Source organism: Pristis pectinata, chromosome 2, assembly GCF_009764475.1.
Source record: "Pristis pectinata isolate sPriPec2 chromosome 2, sPriPec2.1.pri, whole genome shotgun sequence".
Lineage (NCBI taxonomy): Eukaryota > Metazoa > Chordata > Chondrichthyes > Rhinopristiformes > Pristidae > Pristis > Pristis pectinata.
In genome coordinates this window covers 100,652,349-100,678,281 of record NC_067406.1, presented here as the reverse complement: position 1 = coordinate 100,678,281, position 25,933 = coordinate 100,652,349, and the positions used below count along the sequence as shown (strand labels likewise).

The window sequence follows — 25,933 nt, the reverse complement described above, 5'->3', positions numbered from 1 at the left end:
ACATACTAGGGGCAATTTACAGTGGCCAAATAACCTACCAACTCACAAGCCTTTGGGATGTGGGAGGAAACTGGAGCACCCAGAGGAAACCCATGTGGTCACAGAGAGAACATGGACAAAAATGCTTAAGTTAAGAGGTGAAATAAGAATGGCTTGTCTTGTCATCAAGACAACCTTTGCCTGAATGTAGATTTAAGGAGCCCTAGTAAAACTAAAGTCAATGGGGAAACACTGCAATGGTTGGAATCATAGCCCACACAAAGGAAGATGGCTGCGGTTGTTGCACATCAATCATCCCAGCCTCACATCATCACTGCAGGAGGGCCGCTGGGCATTGTTCTTGGTCTAACCAGCTTCAGTTGCTTCATTAGTGACCTTCCATCCATCATAAGGTCAGAAGTAGGGATGGCGATCACACAAAATTCATTTCAATTTGGAATTCCTCAGTAAGTTAAACAATCCACACCTTATTCGAACATTGATTGATGTGCCAAGCAATATTTAGATGGTACGATGGTGCAGCTTGTACAGCTGCCACATCACAGCTCCAGTGACCTGGGTTCGATCCTGACCTCAGGTACTCTCTGTGTGGAGTTTGTACATTCTCCCTATGGCTACATGGCTTTCCTCTGGGTGCTCCAGTTTCCTCCTGCATCCCAAAGATGTGCAAGTTGGTTGGTAAATTAGCCACTGTAGATTGTCCCTAATATGTAGGTGAGTGGTAGAATCTGGAGCAGTTGATGAGAATGCGGGGAGAATAAAATGGGATGGGTGTAGGATTAGTGCAAGTTGATGCTTGATGGTCAGTGTGGTCTTGTTGGGCTGACTGGCCTGTTTCAGTGCTGTGTCAGCCTATGACTCTATGACAAGTGCCAGGCAATGATCACCTGCAACAGCAAAAGTCTAATCACCTATCCTTGACATTCAATGCCATTACCATTACCATGTCCCCCACAATCTACATCCTGGGGGAATCACTAATCAACTTAACAAAATGTATAAATACTGTGGCTAAGAGGCAGGGTATCCTATTGCAAGTGACAAACCAAAACCTTTCCATCTTGCACAAAGCACAAATCAGGAGCATGATTGAGTACCCTCTTGAAAGATTTCAGCTCCATCCAGTAAAAGCAGTCCATTTGAATTGCGCCCAATCCACCAGCCGAGATATCCATTCCTGCCGGAACCAGTGCACCAAACTATCCACGAAATGTGTGGCCGTTACTTACCTAAACTATTCTAGCAGCATCTTTCAAACACATGACCATTATCACCTATTAGGAAGAAGGCCACAGGTGCAAGGGAACACCACTACCTACAGGTTCTACACAAGTCACACACTATTCTGACTTGGAAATATATTGTTGTACTTTCATTATCTCTTGATTAAAATCCAGATTCCTGACTCAAGAGCACTGTTTGAATACCTTTACCACACAGACTCCATCAGTTCGAGAAAATGGCTCACCACCAACTTCTTAAGTGCAAGCAGTGATGGGCAATAACTATTGACTTTGTCTGTGATTCCCACAGGAGAATTTTTAAAAATCTGACAAAAAGTGATCAAACTTTAAATTTTCTATGCAAGAGGTCTAATAGCTGTTTCAGATGTTCATAAGAACTTAAAACAATAATAGCAGGAGGCAAAACAGATCCTTGAGTCTACTCCGCAATTCTGATCTGATCTTTGCATTACCTTCACTTTCTTACCTGTTTCCCATCAATATTAACACCCCTATAGTCCAAAAGTCTGTCTATCTTAGCCTGAATACATCCAATGATGCAATCTCTATAGTTCCTTGGAATCACAACCCAGTGAAAGAAGAATTTCCTTCTCATTTCCATTAGTCTGAAATTATGCCTGCTAGGTTCTAGACTCCCCCACAAAGGGAAATATCTTCTCAACACCTCACTTGGCAAAGACCGTAAAGGTCTTATATGTTTCTATTATATCACTCCCATTGTTGCAAATCCAATAAGTACAAGCCCAACCAACTCAATGTTCCTTTCATCCCACGAGTCAACTGAATGACTTTTCTCTGAACTGTTTCTAATGCAAATAGTTGCTGTCCTAAATAGGGAGACTGAAATTATCCATAGTGCTCTAGATGTGGTCTCACCAACACCCTGCACTGTTGTGGTAAGTCTTTCATACACATTTATTCCATCCACTTTGCAATAAGTGCCACATTTTATTTGGCTTCCTGATTACTTGCTATACCCAAGGTTCATGTACAAGGATGTCAAAATCCCTCCACACCCCAACATTCTGCAGTCTCTCTTCACATAAACAATATTCTACTTTTCATTGCGTCATTAGGGACCCCAAAAAATTACGGACAATGTGTTTGGCAGTAACTTAAAAGCTTGTGCACTTTGGATGAGGTCCACTACTATGTTTTTCATGAACAATTATTAGTTTCCTTACCTTTCAATTTGCACCCCATAGTTCAATTGATTTGTGTTTCAATAGTTTGAAAATAACAATCCTGTAATCTTCCTTAAATTAGCTTTGTGGATTTGTAAAAGAATATGAAAGTAGTCAATAGTTTACTTCTGAAGTAGTCCAAGGTTTCTAAAATTTTGGTGAAACCAATAACTGGTTATCTTATACTATGAATTCATGTCTGAAATCTCGTCTGAAGCAAAACAGCAGCAAGGATGTAAATACTCAGATCCTGCAACATGAAATCTGTTCATTATCAGATAATGATGAATGCAAATTGTTTATTTTAGCACCATAAAGTTAGCATAAATACACACTCACCACTTCCTGATTATACATAGTGATAATTGCTTTGGCAATTTCATTATGTTAAAGCCTAAGTTACAAATGAAATTTGTTGTTGGTTTTAAATATCTGTTTAGCTTGTCCTTTTTCATTATGATATAATACTGCTTCATTCAAATTAATTCATGGATCTCACTGCAATGACCTACAAATCGTGTGTTATCTGAGGTTAGAAGTATACGAATAGCAATTATATTGCTGTATATCCTCTACCATATATGTCTTGTCAATTACACAGACTATTTAATTAACAATTGGGATGTTTAAAATAATGAAGACATTAATGGATAAGCTGGAGGAATGGGACAACCAAAAGCAATTCAAATATATTACCTTTTCACCAGGTGTAACCGAGATTCTCCAGACACAATGTGTGTATGAGGGGTATCCATTAGGAAATCCAGGGGATGAGAAATTACCAGCTGAATCCTGAAGGGTTTCTCCACAAGCTGCAAAGGAAAGCAATAAGACTTTGTATAGCTTTTGTTAACTACCTGCCCAATTCCCACTGCAAAAGTGAAATACTGAGAACAAAGAGAAATATCATCTCTATCAAATCTTGACCAAACCAAACAATAACTTGGTGAAATCTGAAACTTTACTCCTTGTATAACAAATGAGCAATGAAATACCTGCTCCAATAGGCTTTGAACACCTGCTGTGAAGGACTCCTTAAATTCAATATCAACTTTGTATTGTTACCATCATGGGATCAAAAGGATAAAATTGGTCTATCAGCCAAGACTTTAGATTAATCACTTCAGCTGCTTCAGTACAGGAATACCAACCCCACCAAAATGGCAGACCTCAGAGTGACTCTGAGAGAGACAGAAATAGTGAGATATGAATTAAGTGGATCAAATGTAACAAATATTTATATTCATTCCCTGTAAAGAACATAGGGGCAATTTTGTTCTGGAATTAATCCTAGGTGGATTAATTACTTTGGCTTATTTTCCTCCTTGGGCTTTCACTAAGTCCAGAAAGAATTCTCTCAGGAAACACGGATCACGCGGAGCCTATTGTATTGGCTTGGAGAGAATTCGTGGAAAGCCAGGCAAGAACTGGAAGTATGGCCAATTATTTCAAACTGCTGAATAAAACAACGATCATAATGCAAAAATGAAATCAAAAACACACCAAAATTGTCACTATTTTATTCTGAAAGCAGAACTTGATATTCACAAGAGATAGAACGATGCAAGAAGCATTTTATTGGCTCCATTGACTGAACAAATTACTGAGGAGCAATGATATAAATCTGTGCAGTCATAGTTTGAACTGCCACTCATCTTCCAACTAGGTTGAGATTAATTCGAGACCAGTGTGTTTGATTGGTATTAATAATATAAACTTTTGCCACCTTCTTTAATTAGTGCTCCAGTAAATTAGACACATCACAGCAACAAGCTAATGCTCATGACCTTTGATCAACATCAATTTTACTTCATGATCTATTTAAAGCATTCAGCTTTTCTAATCTTGAAATTTCCTAAACAAGATTATTTTTCATCTCTTGTGAGAAAACTGCCAAGATTTTTCAGTTTTCAACTGTTTGTCAGCAGGAAACCGCAGCATTGTTAAATCCTTGAGCAATATAATTTTGCACAAATTAAAGATGACAGAGAACATAATACTCAGAAAAGTGGAAATACATATTCTGAGCTGTCAGTATCATGATAAGATTAACTATGATAACTTTATTCAATTGAATACCAGTAAAAGGGTCTACTCTATAAATGCTTGTTTGTAATACATAATTCAAAAGAGATTGAGAAATACCATAATGAAAAGATAGTTGAACAGCTAGTTCTGTTCCCAAAGTCAAGCTTAATATGGTATGAAATGTTCAAATTATTATAACTGTATATGTGTGGGGGGGGAGATTGCAGCAGATCCAATAAACTTAAATCATCTGCATGTTCCAGTTGGCTGATTATATTATTAAATAAGGTACCTTCACATTACATCAGTGTAGCTGATGAGGAATTAGCTTCCTTCCTCCTTTAGCTGTACTCCCTGGTTTAACAAACTCAGTTCCCTTATCTCCATGGCAGCAAATTCCTATGAAAATGTGGATCTGCAATTCACCATCAGGCTAAAAGCATTGGTCATAGTGACGTAGCTGTGGAGAGCTGATACATAGACCTCAGTCCATCTAAATGCTAAGCTAAAGAAGTGCATAGAAATACTTCATTACAACATATGACAACATTACAACATCATTACAAGCGCAGAAGAAAAAAACGTTACGAGACACAGGTGTTGTATACACAAATTTTGCTTCAATTAATTTTGCATGTTTCAATGGTAATTAACACCTGTTCTTAATAAGAAGGCTTTTTTATTGGTATGAGAATTTCATGTGCCACATGCACTGCTTCTGGTACCCTAGACATCCAACTCACCTCAGTAGTAGTGCAAAACCCAAAATTTATTTCTAGTGAAATTTTCTACCATAGCAATGGTAATACTAACCATAAAGCTCACTCAAATAAAAACTAGTACTAATGCTGAAAGCTCCAAAACAGCATCACTTCAAGGATGAGACACATTCCTGCTCCTTCAGAGTGCAACATAATTCTGCAAAACAGACCAAGTGACCCAAACTGAGATTCTAGTCACCACACCAAAAAGTAAATGGCCAGAAATGCATTTGAAATCCCATAAACAGAAAAGTAATTCCATCTTCAACAGATCAGAAATAAGTTTAAAAAGACTACAAAATGGGTAGCACCAAAAACCTAGCCCACGTTTGCACACAGCTTTGACTTCAGGAGGTAGTCCTTAAAGGATGATACTAGAATACCCCCAGCATTGTTCTGAGTACTGGGAGCATGGCCAGGAAATGTTTGTAAGGACCTTTGTCAGGTGGGATTGACAGAGTCCTCCCAGAGAGTGAAGAAGCCTGCACCAGCATCTGAATAGCAGCGCAAGAGGTGGCTTCCCTGTGCAAAGGCCATTCGGGCTTTCTCATTGGAGCGACAGAGGATGAGAGGCGACTTGATAGAGGTATATAAGATTATGAGAGGCATAGACAAAGTGGACAGCCAGAACCTTTTCCCTAGGGTCAACATTTAAGGTGTGTGGAGGAATGTTCAGGGGAGATGTCAGAAGTAGGTTTTTACACAGAGAGTGGTGGGTGACTCTGGGGGTGGTGGTAGGGGCTGATACAATAGGGTCATTTAAGAGACTCATAAATAGGCACATGGATGAAAGAAAAATAGAGGGATATAGGAGGTGGAGATGGGGATAGATTACATGTGGATAAGGTTTATATAGGTCAACACAACATTGTGGACCAAAGGGCCCGTACTGTGCTGTACTGTTCTATGTTCTATGGTTGGAAGTTACGAGAGAGACTAACCGCAAGGGCAAGTGTCGACTATGAATGCATGCACTGGAGCAAAGTGCCCCTTCCAATTATCAATGAACACAAATTAAGTGATCCCCACATCGCCCATTGAACTTTTTTGAAGTCCTGCAATGCAACAGGAAACAGCACTAGGTCACATGTAGGATCCAGATGACAGGCCGATAAAAGTTTTCCTGAAAAACAATACAGTCATTTCAAAGTTTTTATCTGTATACAAAGCAAAAATTAGGTAATTGCATTATCTCTCTATATGTCTACTGTTTAAAGACACTGTGTGAGAAAGGCTTCGTCAAACACAATATGAGGATTACATTGCCAATCACATGCATCTGATACAAATTTCCTTGCAATATGCATAGCTTTCACTTGCTTATATTGTTATCTCTATTGCAGGTTCCTAAGTTGCATGTGCCAAATCCTTTACAGATATAAAAATAGTTCCATCCCACATTTATTACATTCATGAAAGGAAAATCTACATTTTGTTATGAAGCACTCAGTGCTCGCAATCTCTGCCACAGTTCATTGATGAATTCTGAGGTGACTCAGTAATCCAATCCTAAAATCATATATATATATCTGTCCTCAGAATAAGAGATGTTTCCACATGGCAAAGAAAGATTTCTCTGCCTCTTCTTTTTACATGCTTTCTTTTCAACTTCAAGGACAATGTATTTCTCATTGAAGTAGACTCCTGGCTGAAAATTTTACTGCCACTGAAAATATTTCGGCATCCAACTCTTCCCAGCTTCTGGTGTTTATGTCTATTTCCTTGAGAAATGACATTAGTGTTTCCTTGTGGCACTTACTTGCAGCTTGAGGCTATCTGACCATCACTTGCTTATGCTGTCACCAGTAACCTGTTCCTCCTTTCGTGGATTCTTTGTGAGTCACACTAAAAGATATCTTTAAGCTACTTTAGCCTGCAATGTTTTTGTCCTCCAGCTTGGCAATACACTCTGACCCTTGCTGTGTGAACATGACTTTAGATGCCTGTACCAGTCTTACAGCTGTGACTGTGCTGGGAGTGTAAAACTTGTTTGGGGTGTCAAGAATTGGACATAAGTATGGCAGCGTAAATTTCAGTGGAACTGACATTTGAGCATCATTGCTTCAAAGCCCATTATATTTGGCTTTGGTAAGGATATAAATATCAGATACAAATTCATCAATGCACTGTGTAATGAATTGATTTGTATGAACGGTATGCAAGACAAGTTTTTCACTGCACCTTGGTACAAGTTCCAATAATAAACCAATACCAATAAATACACAATGGTCTTTCCACTTATTGCACACAGGTGTGATGTAATAAGTCACCCAACTTTCATATCCATAAGGAAAGGTAGCAGTGATAACAGAGCTGTATGCCTGAATTTTTCTCATTCCATAGCTCACCATCGGTGAAGATGCACTGAAGCAATTTCACAAAAAAATCACTAACAGTTTGGATCTTATCCTGAATCTTATTATCAATGTTTGCTGTTAGGGAAAGGTGACCACCAAAGCAAAGGAATAAATCTACTTTCTTCAGAGTCTATTACTTGATGGCAAACTGTCGAAGATAGTTTTCAAGTCCTGAGCGGGATGATAAAGCAGCTTAGCTTTCACGATGTTGAGTGCATCCCAGGATTCGGGAAGCTTCCACAGAAAGATTTAGTATTGACTCTATGCTCCTCTTGGTGTGGCCAATGATGGTTCCATTAATAGCTTGACAGATGCAGTGAAAACATGGATCTTGCAATGGAGTTATCCAAGATTGAACAGCTCTCCATCCATTCTATACTCAATGGTATGTTAATTCAATCTTAATTCAATATGATATTCTATATATTGGCTTAAGATTGAACATTGAGTACAAGCGTTGGGATGTCATGTTAAAGTTGTACAAAATGTTGGTTAGACTGCACTTGGAGAATTGTGTGCAGTTCTGGTCACCATGCTCCAGGAAGGATGTGATTAATCTAGACAAGATTCACAAGAATTGGAGGACTTGAGTTACAAGGAGAGACTGGATAGGCTGGAACTGTTTTCCCTGGAGCAAAGGAGGCTGAGGAGTGACCTCATAGAGGTTTATAAAATTATGAGGGGCAGAAATAAGGTGGATGGTAACAGTCTTTCTCCCAGGGTAGGGGAGTGTAAAACTAAAGAGCAGAGGTTTAAGGTGAGAGGGGAAGGAATGAAAAGATCCCATAAGACTGTTTGAAATACAACCATATGTTGTACTAGTCAGTGATTATCCTTCAACTGAAACAGAATAGCTGGTCATTTATTTTATTTCTATTTTTGAATCTTTGTTGTGCATTACCTGGTAGTGCTTTTGCCTCCAAAACCATAATTATACTTCATCAAGTACGATAAAACACTTTTACATGGAAATTCTAATATAAAATCTTAAGAGCCATCACAGGAGCATTATCAATAAAATTTTGAAAAGAAGGACATTAGGGAAGAGAATCAAATCAAGGTAGGTTTTAAGGAGCATTAAGGCACTGTTAAGGAGAAGCCATTACAGGTTAGAAGGTACAGAGGCGATAGATGAACAGTGTTTGGTATGAGCTATATTTGGGAAGTTCTGGATGAAATTAATTTGAAGGTCAAGCGTGGGACTGCATTGGAATAGTCAAGTCTGGAGGAAGCAAGGGCATGGATAAGAATTTCAGCAGCAGATGAGCTGAGACAGGGGTAGAGTCCTGTTACTGAGCTGGAAGTGGCCAGTCTTAGTGATGTTCAGAAATTCCTCTTGGGATGAAAAATGATATCAAGTTTGCAGTCTATCTCAGCCTTAGACAAAAACAGTTTATTGACACTGAAGGGCTTTGAAATGTTCCCAGCCCTGAAAGGCAATACACATAAATGTAAGTTCTGTCTTTGAAAAAAATTATAAAGAATTGAAAATACAAGTTAGCTTGGTCTACAACTGAAAGAAAAACACAGGATAGGAGATTTTATTATAGTGGACTGAAGATTTGTAGCTAATGGAAATCATCTGCAATGTCAAAACAAGTCGGAAAGTAAGCAAAAGATTAGAATCAAAATGCTTTCAGACTGTGAAATGAGGTACTATATTATCAAATATTACAGAAGTAGATGCTTTCCAGATGCTTTCTATTTCCAGCTGAGATTTTATCCGGGATCTAAAACCCCAGAACAGAATAATCAGTGAAACTTGCTTTCCCACCAATCATTATTTTTGTAAGTTTGAACACAATCTATTTCATCCATGGTTACAATAGAAAGGAATGCTTGACAAACAGATCATCTGCTGTTTGAACTGATATGGGAAAATGCTATGCTAGGTACCAGCACTGCATAAGGGTCCTGAGATTAGAGGATTACTTATTCATCACAAATCGGCTAAAAAGATCATTTTCAAATGCAGAAGGGGAAATGCCATGATCTTTTCTTCAACAAGGCCATCTGTTTAACTGATAGCACAATGTAGGTCTCAGCTCTATAAGCAGCTTGCCTTGGTTTGATCTGAAATCAAATCCTGAAAGGTTTATGCTTTGAATTTTAAGGACTGAAATCTTCTGATAATATAAATATTATACAGTATCCATAATAAAAGCTGCTGGTATCATATCAGAAGAAGTTGCACTCTGTGGAATTTTATACAAATTTTGATTAAAGCATTTCAACACTTCCAATATAATCTTGGCTCACCTACTTTTAAATGAATTGCATTTGGAATTTTGGAATACGTTAAATGAAGGATTGTTTAAAAAGAAAGTCTGAGCATATTTCTCATACTGTAATGTAAAATATTCCCTTATGGTGATGACAGAAAATTACATTTTATCTCAGTCCAAGCAGGTGGTTTAAAATTGTAGCAACTGATGTATGCCCTTGTATCTTCTTCCAGAATTGCTTGGCAAATTCCAGAGAGAGATGAATGATGGTGTCATCTTGAGGGCAGTGTTACAGGGATGGCCCTTCTGCCAAGAAATGTCTTGGTGCTTGTTTGGAAGTTCTTCTCAAGGAGCCTTCCAACAGGATTTACCATTTCCTTTTCCCACAGGGCCTTGACTTCAGATTACTGCCAGATTATTTGTACCAAAGGCCTGCACAAACCTTTCTATGAGGGGCAGGTCATGGAATGTAGGGATGTTTTTTCAGATGATAACCAAAACCTCCCCGCTACCAACTCTGTCTCTGACCAATCTCCAGTAAACCTGCCAGTCATTGATGCTGCCTTTCAAAGCACAGGTGAAAGGGTTTCTGCCAAGCATTGGGTTTTCCATGTCAGCTCAGCAGCTTGCATTGGCCATTTTAAGGTTCTAAAGCACTACACAAGGATCATTGTCCAAATTGACTTCATCACCATTCTTTGCACATACCCAAATGTTTCACTCATTTTCACCCTTCCAAATATGACTGACAGCACCAGTCATGCTCAAAATACACAGGTATATCATGCCTAACCTTCCCACTGATGCAGCACTCTCAAGTGCCACAGTGCTTATTAGCCCCAGAACTCAAAAATTGCTCAGGAATAAAAGTATACTCTTACTGATAACATCCACCTTGAAATAATATCATTGTCAATCCATCCCTCAGGAGAAAATTACACATAAAAGAAATTAAATCCATGTTATCCTGAAATGCAAAGTGCTCCCCTGAAGACAGTTATATTTGTGCTGATTATTACAGTATCATTCCCAACCAATGATAGGTATGACAGTTATTAGAGCAAATAGCATTTTAGCATTCCCAACACGGAAATATTCAATGAAGATGTTTGTTATTTTCATTGTTATTTTTTAAGTATTTGTTTTTTCTAAAGCAATGGATATTTTTTTTAAAGGAAAAGCAGCCATAGTCAAAATATAAAGTTTAAATGTAGTCGCTATTAATACAAACAAGAACCAGTGTCCATGAGCTACAGGCAGTCCTCAGGTTATGTAAGGATTTTGTTCCTGAGAACTGTCCGTAAACTGATTTCTCGTGTCAGAAACATTCGTTTTCCATAGTAACCCATATCGTATTGCTCTATGCACACGTGCTATAATTCTTTCATTCATTGAATAGTCACGCTAGCACTTCCCACAAATAAACTAATAGAATATATACTGTATCCACTCATTAATGTCATTATTATTATTATTATTATTATTATTATTACAGCTTGAAAAATACTTTACAATACATGGGAGAATTTCCAGCATCTGCAGTTTTTGTTTTGATTTTCATTTACTTAAGAAAATTTACGATTGTGGTTCAGGCACACTGAACATGTACCCTGTTTATGTGTCGTACATCATACTATTTTACTGAATTCTAACCTCAGGGCTGCCCTGTTACTTCTTCAGGAGGTGCATTGTGTTGTGATTCTGAAGATTCAGGAAGGTCCCAAATTCAACCTTATCCAACTGAGATGCCAGTTGGAAAACAACCTACTGCAGTCAACATAAATGAACCATGAAAGACCAAATCAGTCAGCATTCCCAGTCCTGACATGTGTACCCATTGACACTGAGTAAGACACAGCGTTGTCTGTAAACATGAGGTAAGGTTAGTAACTTTTCATGAAGATGTCATGATTAACAGCTTATTATCTGGGGAAATGGGATGAGATGCCAAGAGTGCAACTGATGTCCAGTGAACTCCTGTATCACCACCTAGGTAAGTGAAAGAGGTTAGGAAATTGCCCAATTCTCCATCTCTTACTGACTTCAATAAAATCCATCCAATATAATACCTATTAGCTAAGTGTTTAAAGCGTAGGAGAGCACAGTAGTTATGACTCTGTACTACTAATTTGCAACCTCGAATTAATGATCCACAGATATTTCAACTCCCACCATAGCAGCTGGGGAATTTAAATGCAGTTAATTAAATGTATAGAATTAAAAAGCTGATACTGGTAACGCTGACCATGGATCTACTGGAATCATAAAATCTCATTTGATTCAGTGATTTTCTTTAAAGAAGGAAATCAGTCTAGCCTTCATGTGACCCCAGACCCAAAGTACGTTGGTTGACTCTTCTGCCTTTGAAATGACCTAACAAACTGCCTAAGGGTGATTAGGAATGGGAAATAAATGTTGTCCTTGCCAATGTTGCCCATATCCTGTGAATGTGTCAAAATAGAATTTATTTTATATAACCAAATTTTACAATGATGCCTTACACCTTCTTCTCATTTAATGTGGGGCATTCACAGTTCCTATCTCTGTGGATATTCTTGACATGAAAAGTGTTAAGATGTGACATGCAAACCTAATTATCTTCTTTCAGGACATTCTTGCCAATAAAAATTTATGGAAATTCAAGAAAATTCAAGAAAATACTACTCAAGATAATTTAATAAATCAAATTTTAGCTATTTTAAAATTAAATATGAAAGACTTTTACAGAATGAAATTCATTAAATGATCAAGAATGAATAATGTGCAAAGGATTGGGCCCAGACCTAGTCTCTGGAATTTGTTCTCTAAAACTCACTGTTGGCCTACCTCTCACAACTTCTTAAAGACACTCTTTTAATCTACCTCTTTGACTTGGCCTTTGGTCATCTGTCAACCCTTACTCTGTGGGTCAGGAGCAGAAGCCCTAACTGATCTTTGCTCTTCTCCTTTAAGTCAAAGCTGCTCAGGCCAAATTTAGCGCTTCAGTGACAACCCAGCTAAGATCAGCTAACCAGGAACTAAACTGGGCCCTTCCTATTAGCCAGTGAAACTGCTGAATCCATGGATGATTTGGCATATTGAAGCATAATTATATTTCTTTTAAGTTGTTTAAATGATGCCTCAGCACTTCTGCCTAATGCTTTTCAAAATCAATACACAAATGGCAAATATCAGTATATTAAATTGGAGATCCTTGATTTCACTGAGAATAATGCTGAAATTATATTGGATTTTACACTCAATGTAACATCAAATGGACTGCAAATAATGATCTGCAGACTTTGAGTAAATACTGCTCAAGATAATTTAATAATCAAATTTTAGCTATTTTAAGATTAAATATGAAACCCTTTTACAGAATGCAATTCATTAACTGATCAAGAATGAATAATGTGCAAAGGCTTAGGGCCAGACCTAGGCTCTGGAATCCATTCTCTAAAATTCACTGTCTGTCTACCTCTAACAACTTCTTAAACTTCTTAATCTACCCCTTTGGTCACCTGGCAAGCCTTGTTCTGTGGGTCAGTGGTAAGTTTGGTCAAATTTTGTTTGGTAATACTCTTGTTATGCCTAAGAATGTTTTAGTTTTAGACATCCAATATACATATAAGTTGCTGTGTAAATAATTTGTGATTTTATATGAGTTGCATTCGTGAGCAGGGGGAAATGTTGACTCATAACTAGTGGGAAGTGGAAACCTGGAGGTGGACTACTTATATATTCATAATCATTGCCTGCTGAATGAGAACAGGCCTTAGTGAAATAGGCCAGCCAACATCAGCTAAATGTGTTGTGAAATACCTACCACTCTAACTGCAGTGAGGCAAAACTCTTCCAGTTCTCATCATTGAAAATCTTTAATTTCACTTTATAACTAGCTCACCATAATCTGAACATGATGTTCCAAATCTCCCATAGAAATGCCGGCAGTTCTGTACTTTTATGCTGCTTATTGCTGGCAATTTCACGATTGTGCTCCTACATTAGACTCTTCCTAGAGTCCAACAATAAAGCCCAAACTTCCTCAGATTCGGCAGTGTTACTCTGGAAAATCTGACTGCTATTCTTGTGCCAGATTAGTCCAATTAGGATTAAATGGAGAACTCTGTGGGAGCAGGGTAAGTACAAGATAATTTAACATTTAACTGCATTTAATATAAAAACTGATTTTGAGTGTTATATGCTTTAAAGTGTCCTTTATTTGTAACATATTTAAGAATTTAAAAATATTTTGATTGTTAATTTGATTTTCAATCATTTTGAATGTTTGTGAATGTCAGAGATGTCAATCTCTTCAACAACTTTGACAAGCGATGGGTCTGGGTGAGTGGCTTCATTGACTGTAACATCAATTCTGAGGATAGGGCTTGCACTGCACTGGGCCTTGCCAATCAGCTCACTGCTATGGGTCCCGCATCAGGCAAAAGAGGGTTAAAAAGGTGGATGAACAGTGACTGTGAGCACCTTAATGGAAATTCCAGGCTAACACATGATGCCATAAATAACTTGTGTTAACAGACTAGCAAACTATTGTATTAATGATGTCCTTTCTGGCAGATGATGTATTTGAGGGATGAAAAATTAGATTTTGTGAGACTTGCTTTAATCCTCATTTAACTCAACTGCTTCAAACAAGGGGCAGTTGGAGAGTAGCCAGTTAATAAAAGTAACAATTACCCGGGCAATTGACAGAATTTCACCCTACAAGTGAAAAATAAACAGAAGTTCATGTGAATTTTGTAAAATAAGAAGAGGACAAAAGACGTAGACAACTTCTTTCATTCCATGGTGGTGTTAGTTACATCCAGTTGAGCTACAGTTTCAGAACATTCCTGAAGGGTAGGACACATTCAAGAAAGTACTTGTAAAAAGGCTTGGGATTTACTTCACACCTTCATTATTGGAAATGTGCCAGCTTTGCAGAATCAATCTATCATAATATTACTGAGTAAGCTATCATAAAGAGAGTGTGAAGAATAAAAGAGTGCTTCACCATGCCACTAGACTAGTTCTAGAGATGTTCATGGATTTTCAAATTAAACAAAATGTGTTTCTAAATTTAGTCAAATACTTAGGCTCCTTCTTAAAGAGATTCTGACTCCCATCAACAGAGCTCCTGTATAATTAAGAAAGTCAAGGGTGGCCATGCTACAGTGAAATCAAAATGTGCTTTTCAAGATGCAATTTGATTTTCTTGGAATGTTGCCCAGCCTCGGGGATTACCTTAGTGAATCATTAATGCTTACAAAATGACAAAGTTAATTACTCTTGAAAAACAAAAGGATCCACACAATAATAGGTGAAACATCTGTCCATAAGGGGGAAATAATGCAAAGGTAAGATTCCCAGTCGAGTTCCTGACGCAGTGACCATCCCCAATTAGCAAGTGTGCATATATGGACATAAATGGAGGATTAAATGGTGATTTGTAGAGATTAGCACATGTTTATTAAACCCACTGACACTGATTGCTCACAGGCCATGGGGAAAGACCATTAGGTGAGTTGCTACTTTGGAAGGGATGGATGGAACTCGATGAAAACTGGAAGTATAGTAGTTTAATAATAAACAACTGATGTTATCAAAAAGATTGCTGACTCCAGCCCTCTAAACTCCCAAGCAGTTTCTCAGCATGCTGTATCAACGTGTTCATCCAACAAACGTTTAAGCATTATAATGAACACAACACCAAAGGTGGATGTCCAGGCTGGTAGAATCCTCAGTAAACAATTTCCAACAGGAAAACACATTTCCTCCATCAGATGAAAATTTATCCATTGACAAGTAATTATCTCAACATAAGGCTCAGGTTTACTGGCAATGGAAAGTCCAAAGAGTCCCAATAAGTGACATTATGCAATTATCTTCATTACTTAAAAAATCATGAGATGGGCCTGAAAGTTAAGTATCAATAAACTTAACATATTTTATGAAGAAGATTTTTGTATAATCTTGAATAAGCATTGGAACGTGAAATGTTGAAATATAGATAACATCACTTCATGAAAAGGGACATTCTATTTAATAACCGCAGGTTATTTCCAAAGGCAGTAGTGACTCACTGAACCATGGAGGCTCAGTTCATGTCACATTCATGGATTTTCAGAAAGCTTTGTAAAGGTTCTGTAATTAATAGTTAAATTAAGAGAGAAAGATTCACTGAAAATTTTTCACAACCTTGAGTGTTCCAAAGTATTTCACAGTCAATTAAGTACAGGTAGTTCTGTTATAACATGTATTTCCATAACACAAATTGGATATAACACAATTGGTAAATTAGGGAACACTACTTTTATTACACAGGCTAAATTGGTTGCAAAATGATTTCAATCGGGAATAATTGTTTTTATAACTCAATTTTCTGTAAAGCAAGGTTTCTTAGGAATACAACTACTATGTTATTAGGAGAACTACCTGTACCTCTTAAGGAAAGAGAAGTCACACACTCTACTCTGAGCTTTGTCACAGCAAGGGATTACCAGAAGGACATAGGAAATGCTTTGAAAATGTTCTGAAAACCTTGTTGAAAAAAAATGCAACATTCTCTGTAACTTGCTGTATTCCCTGGGTCAAAACGAAGAAGGAGCACTCCTGCTTCACCAGTTAAGGATATCAGATCTTTCTTTAAAAGAGAGGCTGATTAGATAGATTCTTTTTAACATTTCAGCTATTTCATGCTCACTATTACTGACAATGCCTTCTTATTTCCAGTTTAGTTTCACCAATTATAACTTTTTAAAATAAAGTCTTTAAAGTTTCATCTGCCATGTTGGAATTTGAATTTGTATTTTTGGATCATCAATCCAAGCCTATTGACTTCATTACTAATCCAATTATGTAAACAAAATACTGCTCAACAACTAACATCCAATGATTTCCAATAGTTGGAGGGATTAAAATTCCCCTGACTGTTATTACCAAGTTGCCCCATGTCTTTATATTTGACTCTACATGTTCATATCAAATGATGTGGAACTAAAACCAGAATGCTTAACTTTACACTAGGTGCTGCAAGACAGTGGAGTTATCGCTCCCTTATCAAGCACCTTTTAGCCTTGTTTCATGTGAAAACTATAATCTTTGTATGCAACACTGCAAGAAATAATTCAAATACTTTAAAATTAGAGCTTGACCTTTGCAAATAAAATCTTCAAATCTGCATAAAAATGCAAAGCAGAAGGCAATCAGGGAAAAGTGGCATCCTGGGCACTTGGATTTGCTGGCTTCCCACAAGTGCAGGCAGCCATTCACTGCACTCGTGCCCTGAAGTGTTTCCTTTAATAATCCAGACAATTTCATCAACAGAAAACATTTCAATTCCCTCAATGTACAGCTGGTCATCCATGAGGGGGAAAATTTCTTGATAAACAATGCCATGTTCCCTAGCAGCACACAATACTGCTTTATCCTAATAAAGTCTGCATTGTTGGATATTTTTGCTGGCCAGCAATACCTGGAGGGATGGATCCTGGGGGGCAAGAGCTACCCTCTACTTCCTTGACTCCTCAGACCAGATCAGTGTCTATCCACAGCAGCTCAGCACAATTCAATAAAAGCCACCAAAGCACCAGAATCATGGTGGAAAATGCCATTGGTCCCCCTATGCAGGAATTCCTTCATAGAAAGATTGTTTATGTAAACCTGCTAAATTATAGTGCCTAATACAACCATGTGACCCTCTACACACTCCAATCCTGAACACAAACGTAGTACACATAGCATGAGGAGGATCCTAGATGAAGCATAAAATTTGCTCACATGCCGCTGTGCAGATCCCATCTTCACTGATTATAACACGTCAATGAATTAATCTTTGATTCAATTACTTAATTATCTTGCAACAGCATCATTGTTTTTCTTGATGAGTGTCACATTGCTTAAACAGCTGTGACCTCTGCAATGAAATACGCATTTCTGGGGGCAGATCCACTCTACAAGTTTGAATATTGGTTGAAATCTTAACTGTTTGGACTGACATTCAACATCAGTGGTCAGCGTTGGAGACAATGCAGCTGAGGGTAATGTGGAACACAATATATTGATCAGATTCCTATGCAGTAAGTGGAGTGATGCGTTGATGGTCTAATGTTTAAAGCCAATGAATTCTACACTTATTCAGTAATGAAAAATCCTTCAATGAACAACAAATGAGTTTCAGTTTATGCTGTTGCAACAATTGACTAAATGAAGGTACACAATGGGGCAGAAATGATGAAGTGTCAGCAACAGAAAAGACATTTTTTTTCCATTGGTACCAAGTGGATGTGATCAATGAAGTATCAATTCTGCACAAGCAAGCACTTTTGAATATTGTTCTCTCATTCCTGTTCCTCTCAGTACCCTGCAAAAAGGGGATCTGACTGAAAAGGCAATTGAAAAAACATATTTCATTTCATCATACAATCATACTCATTTTTCACAGCCTCTCTGAGGAATCCTCTTTTCAGAGCTGACAATGAAAAGTGTTGTACAAACAGACTAAGCAGAGTAGAACAATCAACAAACAGTAATCAAATGCAGTGCATTTCATCATACAATATTATCAGAACAATGGTGAAGCTATGGCATCAGTCAAATTAACTCAGAAACATGTGCTCTGTTATAGTAAGGCAATTGTTTTTAATGAAGAAGTATCACTGACTGTCTCGTGGCAATCAAGGTATTGCTTGAGCACTTTCACCTTACATGCGTGACATTACCAACCCTTCTAGGTGAGAAAAAGCAGAGTATGCAGCAATGCCAACAAACACAGAGGTGCTGCAGGTAGTGCTGCTGCCTCACAGATCCAATGACCTGTGTTTGATCCTGACCTCCCTTGCTTTTTGTCTGGTTTCCACATTCTCCTTGTGACTTTGTGGGCTTTCTCCTGAGTGATCCAGTTTCCTCCCATAACTCAAAGGTGTGATGATTGGTAGGTTAATTGGTGACTGTATAGTACCCCCCAGAGCAGATGGGTGGTAAGAGAATCAGAGGGTAGTTAATGGGTCTATGAGAAAGAATGAGTTACAGGGGAATAAGTAGGGGAACAGGATGGAGGGGCTTTTCTAAGAGGTGGCAAAAGATTGATGGGCTGAATGGCTGCTTGTCTTGTTAGGAATAATGAGCAATATGAGAATGCCACAGCAGGGTGACATTATTGTACACTGAAGGATGTTTTCATCCTTCACGACAATGCATTTAAATATTGCTAGTGTCCAGAAAATGTCTATGATGAAGCAAAATAAAGTAATTCATAAATAGAAATTCGTTACATTTGTCTTTGAAGTTACATACTCCAGTGCAATTCTTGTTTGATGATCTTATGGGTGGATTTTGATATCCTGTACCATGTTGCAGTGCTGCCTGTCTGGTTGCAGTCTGGCTCACTTCCCCTTCAAGCTGCTTAGAGGTCCTTGATGACCCATTAGAAGCTGCTGCCCTCGATGGACCAACTTCAGACAACTGCTCAGGGCCCACTGAAGGGGCAGTCTGGGATGGATTTGCTCTTTCAGCCTCTCCACCATGTCAGCCACAACATGTGTTGCTGCTTATTGGGTGAGGTGAGTGCCTTTACAGAATGATGTCTCTCTGTGATTGCTGCACAGCAAATTGTTGGCAGATGTGGAGTCCTGTTGGGAACATTGCAAATCCTGTCTTAATGTTTCATGCTGGGTATAAACCATCCTAATGTCATTTCAAATTTGTTTTTAGATAATGTTATGATGTTTTGAAGGGGATCTGATCTGTATAAACCATCCTAATGTCATTTCAAATTTGTTTTTAGATAACGTTATGATGTTTTGAAGGGGATCTGATCTGATGACAATGTTCCTGTACACTAAAAATGGGCAAAACACAACTTTGGGCTTTCCTGTCTTGGCTCCCTCTCAATCCCTTCTCTTTCCCCTAATGCTGGGCCAACAGTCCCACTCCCCCTCCCACCACACAAACCAGGCCTAACTGATTGGCTTGTGCACTATGCAAAGGCAAAGCCTGTGAAGATACTGTACGTCTGTTCAGTAGCACACACCTTGGGTCACGTAATTGAATTTTGCAGTGATGGGCAAGTGTATCAAAATGTTTGTCATGCACCTTCACTGACCCATTCGATTTCTAGGCCAGCTGGTTCTTAAAAAAGGATGAGGTGCTATTTTTGCAAAGCTAATAGCAGGTTGACACAACTAGGACAGCAACTTTTGAATTATCACTTTTACCCATGCGTCTCCTCCTTGCCCGAATTTGCTACTTGATGCACCAAAAAATATCAGTTGACCTTGTATTGTTCTGATAGCAGATTTAGGACCCATATAAACTGAATAAACAAACTGATCAAAAGTAAACATTCAAATACCAAGGAAATAGAGTTAAAAGATAGCAAGTTCAGAATGAAGTTTAAGATTCAATGGGATTTAATTTTCTCTTAGGCCAATAAAAGCAATTAATTATTCTTCTCAACCTTGGCATGGGTTTACTCATTGTGTCTTCTCACAGTTATGTTGTGTTACAGCTAATGCACAACCAACCAGTCAAGCAGAAATAGAAATAGAAATAATGATAAATTCCCTGTACATTGAAAAGATGCTCAGGGTACAATCAAGCTACTGCACAAACAAATTTCAATGGCGAAGGGAATAATGAATGGATTATATGATTTTAAAATGCAGCCCATGACTGAACAGACAGGAGAACTGGTCATTGGCAATACAGGAAAACACCCTGCACTGTGCTGTCATCTAAGTTCTTTTCTATTAACATCAATGGTGGTGCAGAAAACAACCTACCAATGCACTACTGTCTAGTAACCACTATTACGTGCAATTGTTGGAGGGCAGTTTCTGGCCATAAAGTTTAATGTGGGTGGAGGTAGACATTTGGGAGTTTAGTTTGTGTCCAAACTCATACTAAGTTCCAATCACACATCACCTCTGTGTTTGTCGACCTTTGTTGGTGTTTGGTTAATCTGGATTTTAAAATTTGATTCTTGTTTTCAAATCTGTTCATGGCCATATCCCTTCCTATCCCTGTAGTTCCCTCCAGACTTACAGTGACTTGAAATACCTGGACCTCTCCAATTGTGACCCAGAACATCACCAGTTGTAATTATTCTACAACTGGTGGCCTTGCATTCAGTAAGTCAGGTCCTTCATCTCTGAAACTATTTTACAAAACCTCCAGTTCTCCCTTCCTTTAATATACAGCATAAAACTTATCTCTGTGATTTAACTTTTGGTCATTGGCTCTAGTATAATGCAGCCTAGCATTATATTTTTTGGAGATAGCCTGGCGTTGTTCTCCTTGGAGCAGAGAAAATTGCTGGGATATTTTATTATTTAAAATCATGGAAGGGATAGACAGTATATCTGGACAGGAACTCTTCCTGTTTGTGGAAATGGTTAAAAACTAGGAGACTAAGAATGAAAGTGGTTGGTAAAGGAACCAAAATGACAAGACGAAAAGTTTCTACACACAGCAACTATTTGGAGTGTGGAATGTATTGCCAAGGATAATATTGGAGGTAAATTTAACTGTAGCATTTAAGTGGAGCTGGATAAGTATCTGATTGAAAGCATTTGCAGGCCTATGGAGAGAGGGTGGGGGAGTGGGATTAGCTGTATTGTTCCTACATGGAGAAGTAAAAACTCGATGGGTCTAATGGCTTCCTTCCAGACAGTACCATTCTGTGATCCAGTGAGTATATGAAGCTCCTTTAAAAAGATCTTGGAATGATGTGCCATGTTAAATATGGTATGTTAATGGCAATAGTTGTTACCATTGTCAACAATCCCAATAACCCATCCTGCTTGCAAAGAAATGTGAAAAAACTGAATATATTGGAAAAAAGATGTTAAGGTAGATACTTAAGGAACCAATTGCTGGGCTTGGTTCTGATCAATTTCACAAGTTTTAAATCACTGTACATAGTTATGGATGTTAATTACTCTACACTGAAAGATATCTCCACAGGTGAATGGAGAGTCTTCTCAATTTCATTTTCAGAATTTGAGATGGCTAACATGGCAACCTCCCTAGTTACTGGTGAGCCCCTCACAAGATCGTAAAGAAGAGGAGATCACTTGACCCATCACATACTGGCTCCACCATTCAATAAGACCATGACTGATTTCTTTTTACTTCATCACAATTTTCCTCGACTCACCTAATTTCCCTTGATTCTTTCAATATATCTTGAATATACTTGGTGACTGCTCTTCCATAGCTCTGTTGAGTAAAGAATTCCAATGATTCAGGGTTGAAGAAATTTCTTCTCATTTTCACTGCTCAGTGACCAGTCCTTTATTATGTGACAGTAATCTTTGGTTCAAACCACCCAGCCAGGGGAAATATCATTACTGTATCTACCCTGTCAAGCCCTGCAGCTGCTTTAAAGAGATCAGCTTTTGTTCTTTGAAACTCGAGGGAATATGGGCCCTGTCTACTTAAACCCTCCTCATGGGACAAAAGCCCCAACCCAAGAATCAATCTGGTGAATCTTTGTTGTACTCCTTCTGTCCTTAGACATTCCAGATGTGATCTCACCAGATTTCAATACAGTTGCAGTAAGATGTCATTATTTTTGTTTTGAAGTTTCCTTGCAATAAAGACCAACATACCATTCGTCTTTCTTAATGCTTATTGTACCTGCATGGTATTTTCCAGTAATTCATGCGTAAGGACATCTTGGTCCTTCTGAATAGCAACAGCTTTCAACACAATGCATTTAAAAAAATATTCAATTTTCCTCTTGGACTGCTGCAGTCCTTCTGGGAATCGTACTCTTGCAAAGGCAATAGGGAGAAAATTTCAGGACGTATGCCTCGACATAAATTTAGAGATAAAAATGTCTTCACTATTTTGCTGTTCCTGTTTTTCTGTCATGGGATTATTCACAGGAAATGGAGATAACATTACTATGAATTTGAAGTGTTTCTTGTAGACCATTCAAAAGGTAGCCACAGTCTGCAGAGAGTGGGTGATAGAATCTATTGGTAAGGCATTCTTCAACTAAACTGGATTTTGTTGGATATTGTCAAGTTTCTTGAGGGTTACTTCAAGTGTACTTATCTAGGTGTGTTGTGTATCACATTCTTAACTTGAGCCTCGTGAGAGGTTGGAAGGCTTTGTAAGGTCATGGTGTAAACAAACATACTGCATTATCTCCAGGCTCTGCCCAGTTCTTTCAGGTAAAAATAGTTATCTAGCTAATTCAGTTCGGTTTCTAGGTGATGATGGCCCCAGGCTGTTGACGTTCAGCGGGGAACATAGGGGGAAGGGGGAAGTCATATGTAGTGTAGGGTAGAAAGGAAGTTGATGCTCAGCAGTAATTATGCTTTTGAAGGTCAAGAATAAATGATTGGGCTTTCTCCTTTTGGAGCTGGTTCAATTGGCTACTTAGTAGTTTAATTCCAGATGTTTTCCTGGTGCAAACAAGACTAGCATGAGTTAACAATGGAGTTAAATCATAGAATTAGTGGGAAACATACATATGTAATCCTGGTACAGCTACAAAGTCAATAATAAATCCACCGATGATAAATGGTACAAAGGCAACAATCTGCAGATGCCATAAATATGAAATAAAAACAAAGAAATGCTGGAAACACAGCAGCTCACAGTGGAAAGAGAAACAGAGTTATCATTTCACATGATGAACCTTCATTAGGACTTTTCATTGGGTCTGATGAAAGATTATCGACTTAAAAGATAAACTCTGATTCACTCTCTCTAGAGATGTTGTCTGACTTGCTGAGATTTGCTGGCATTTTCTGGTTTTTATTTTGAATATCCAGCATTTGCTGATTTTTGATTTTTTTTCATTGGAGTTATACAGCACAGAAACAGCCCACCGTGTCCATACTGACCTATTTACCAGCATGTGGTCCAATGCCTTTTATACCCTGGCAATTCAAGTGCTTGTCCAGATACCGTGTAATGTTGTTAAGAATATCTGCCTCTACCATTCAGTCAGGCAGTGAGTTCCAAATCCCAACCATTCTATTGATGTAAAATTTCTTCCTCAGATCTCCCTCAAACTTTGTAACTCTTACCCTAAATTTACGTGCTCTAATTTTTGACATTTCTGCTATGGGGAAAAGTTTACTACTATCTACTCTATTATATGCCCCTCATAATTCTGTATCCCTCTATCAGGTCCCCCCTCAGCCACTACCACTCCAAAGAAAACAAATACAGCTTGTTCTGTCACTCCTCATAACCGAAATGCTCCATCTCTGGCAACATTTTAATGAATTTCCTTTGCATCCTGTCTAGTGCAATCATATCCTTCCTAGAGTGTGGTAAGCAGAACTGTACTCAGGACTCCAGCTGTGGTCTATCTAAATGTTTTATAAAGTTGAATCATAACCTCCTTGCTCTCATATTCTATGCCCCAGCTCATGAAGGCAAGTAACTGTGTAGCTTCTTCACCAACTTACCTACCTGCATAGCCATCTTGAGGGATTATTGGATTTGTACACTGAGGTCCCTCTATTTCTCAGTACTCCCTGGGGCCCTGCCATTCCTTGTGTATGTCTTACCCTTATTATTCTTCCCAAAGCACATCACCTCGCATTTATCAGGATTAAATTCCTCTGCCCATTTTACCAACCGATCAATATCATCCCATACTCTGCCACCATCCACATCCAAGTTGCCCACATTCATCTCTGTCCATTTACACACCTCCAGATGGATCCACTGTGATTGATAAGCATTCATTATCCTCTATCAGACATTTGTGTCACCTGCACAGCCTATTGCAAATATTCCCTCTGTTCTATTCATTCCTCTCCCTCACAACAATTTAAAACACCCTTGTTTTCTCACTTTCTCATTTTCATGAAAGGTGACTGACCTGAAACGTTAACTTTGTTTCTCTCTCTCAATAGATGCTGCCTAACCTGCTGAGTATCTCAGCATTTTCTGTTTTTATTTCAGGTTTCTAGCCTTGACAGGATTTTTTTGCTTTTCAGAGATATCTGTGGCCATGTTTGACCTGAAGCCATGGAACGTGATGGGGTCCAGAGACAACGCCAGGTACTCTCCCTCTAACTCCAGTCATCACGTTGTCCAGTGGATGGTTCAGGATATACCCGGGAATACAGAAGAAGGTTCCTGGAATATTAGCTGTCAGATATAATTTTGTGTCAGGCTGCTTCTTTTTTATACCGGTTTCATCACTTTTCATTACAGGAACAGTCAAAATACATGACCAAACCTGGAATCTACATTTTAGTTTCAAGATCCATTCAAGGATAGATAACAGATGAATTGATTTGAGAGAGGAAATGTAACTAATCTATTTATTAATGCAGTGTTGGATAAAACTTAAAGAAAACATGCATTCCTCAGAATATTGTAGCATTCTTTTCAACAGGTGTTGTGTGTTCCTGGTTGACTTGTCGGGTCACCATCTTGAAAAATGGACAGAGCAGCTAAACATAGTCATGGGTGGTGCCAATTGTCACGAAGCAAGGGCTTATACTCACACTAATTGTTGTATACAGTAACTTTTCAACTGATTTTCAACAAGTACTCATCACTGATAAGGCTGACAATTATTGCCCACCTTTGATTGTTCTTATAGGCAACTATTCTTTATAGATGATTGATCTTATTGAATAACGTTGCTCGGCTACTTCAGGAGTTAACCATCATAGAGGAACTAGGGTCACATATGGGCCAAACCAGGTAAGAGCAGAGCACTTCCTACCCTAAAAGACATTAATGAACCAACTGTATGTATATAACAACATCAACTTTCTGGTTACTTATACACCACCAGCTTTTTATTTCCAGATGAATTTGGTGAGGGAGGTAAATAAGAACTGAGGTGGTCTCATGAAAACATTTCAGATGATGAAAACTCAGAAAAAAAGTTGGTTGTTGCAGGCTGAGTATTCCAAACCCAGGGCCTGGAGAAGTCTGCTATACTTCAGTTCACTACCGATAATCAACCAGCTAGTATGGCTGACTTATAGAATTTGGACCATACTGCTGGAGGCTCACGATTCTTCCCATTCAGACTCTAGTGCATTAGAATTTAATTGGCAGGTGTACAAGTTGACCAACCCAAACAATTAATGCTAAACTTATTTGGCAAAACAACTTGATAATCTGTGGGTTTTGGCTGGTTAAATGATAACAGAGTCCTCCACA

The 25,933-nt window shown here is 38.3% G+C and overlaps 1 protein-coding gene across 3 annotated transcripts in view; it reads right to left on the bottom strand.

Annotated features, from left to right (window-relative positions):
* tll1 (tolloid-like 1) overlaps positions 1-25,933 on the bottom strand; it is a 299,046-nt gene that overhangs the window by 103,445 nt on the left and 169,668 nt on the right. For all 3 annotated transcript variants that reach the window (XM_052044469.1, XM_052044459.1, XM_052044478.1), the window contains one exon: positions 3,125-3,240. In XM_052044469.1, coding sequence (XP_051900429.1) covers positions 3,125-3,240 — 116 coding nt within the window. The remainder of the gene's footprint in view (positions 1-3,124; positions 3,241-25,933) is intronic.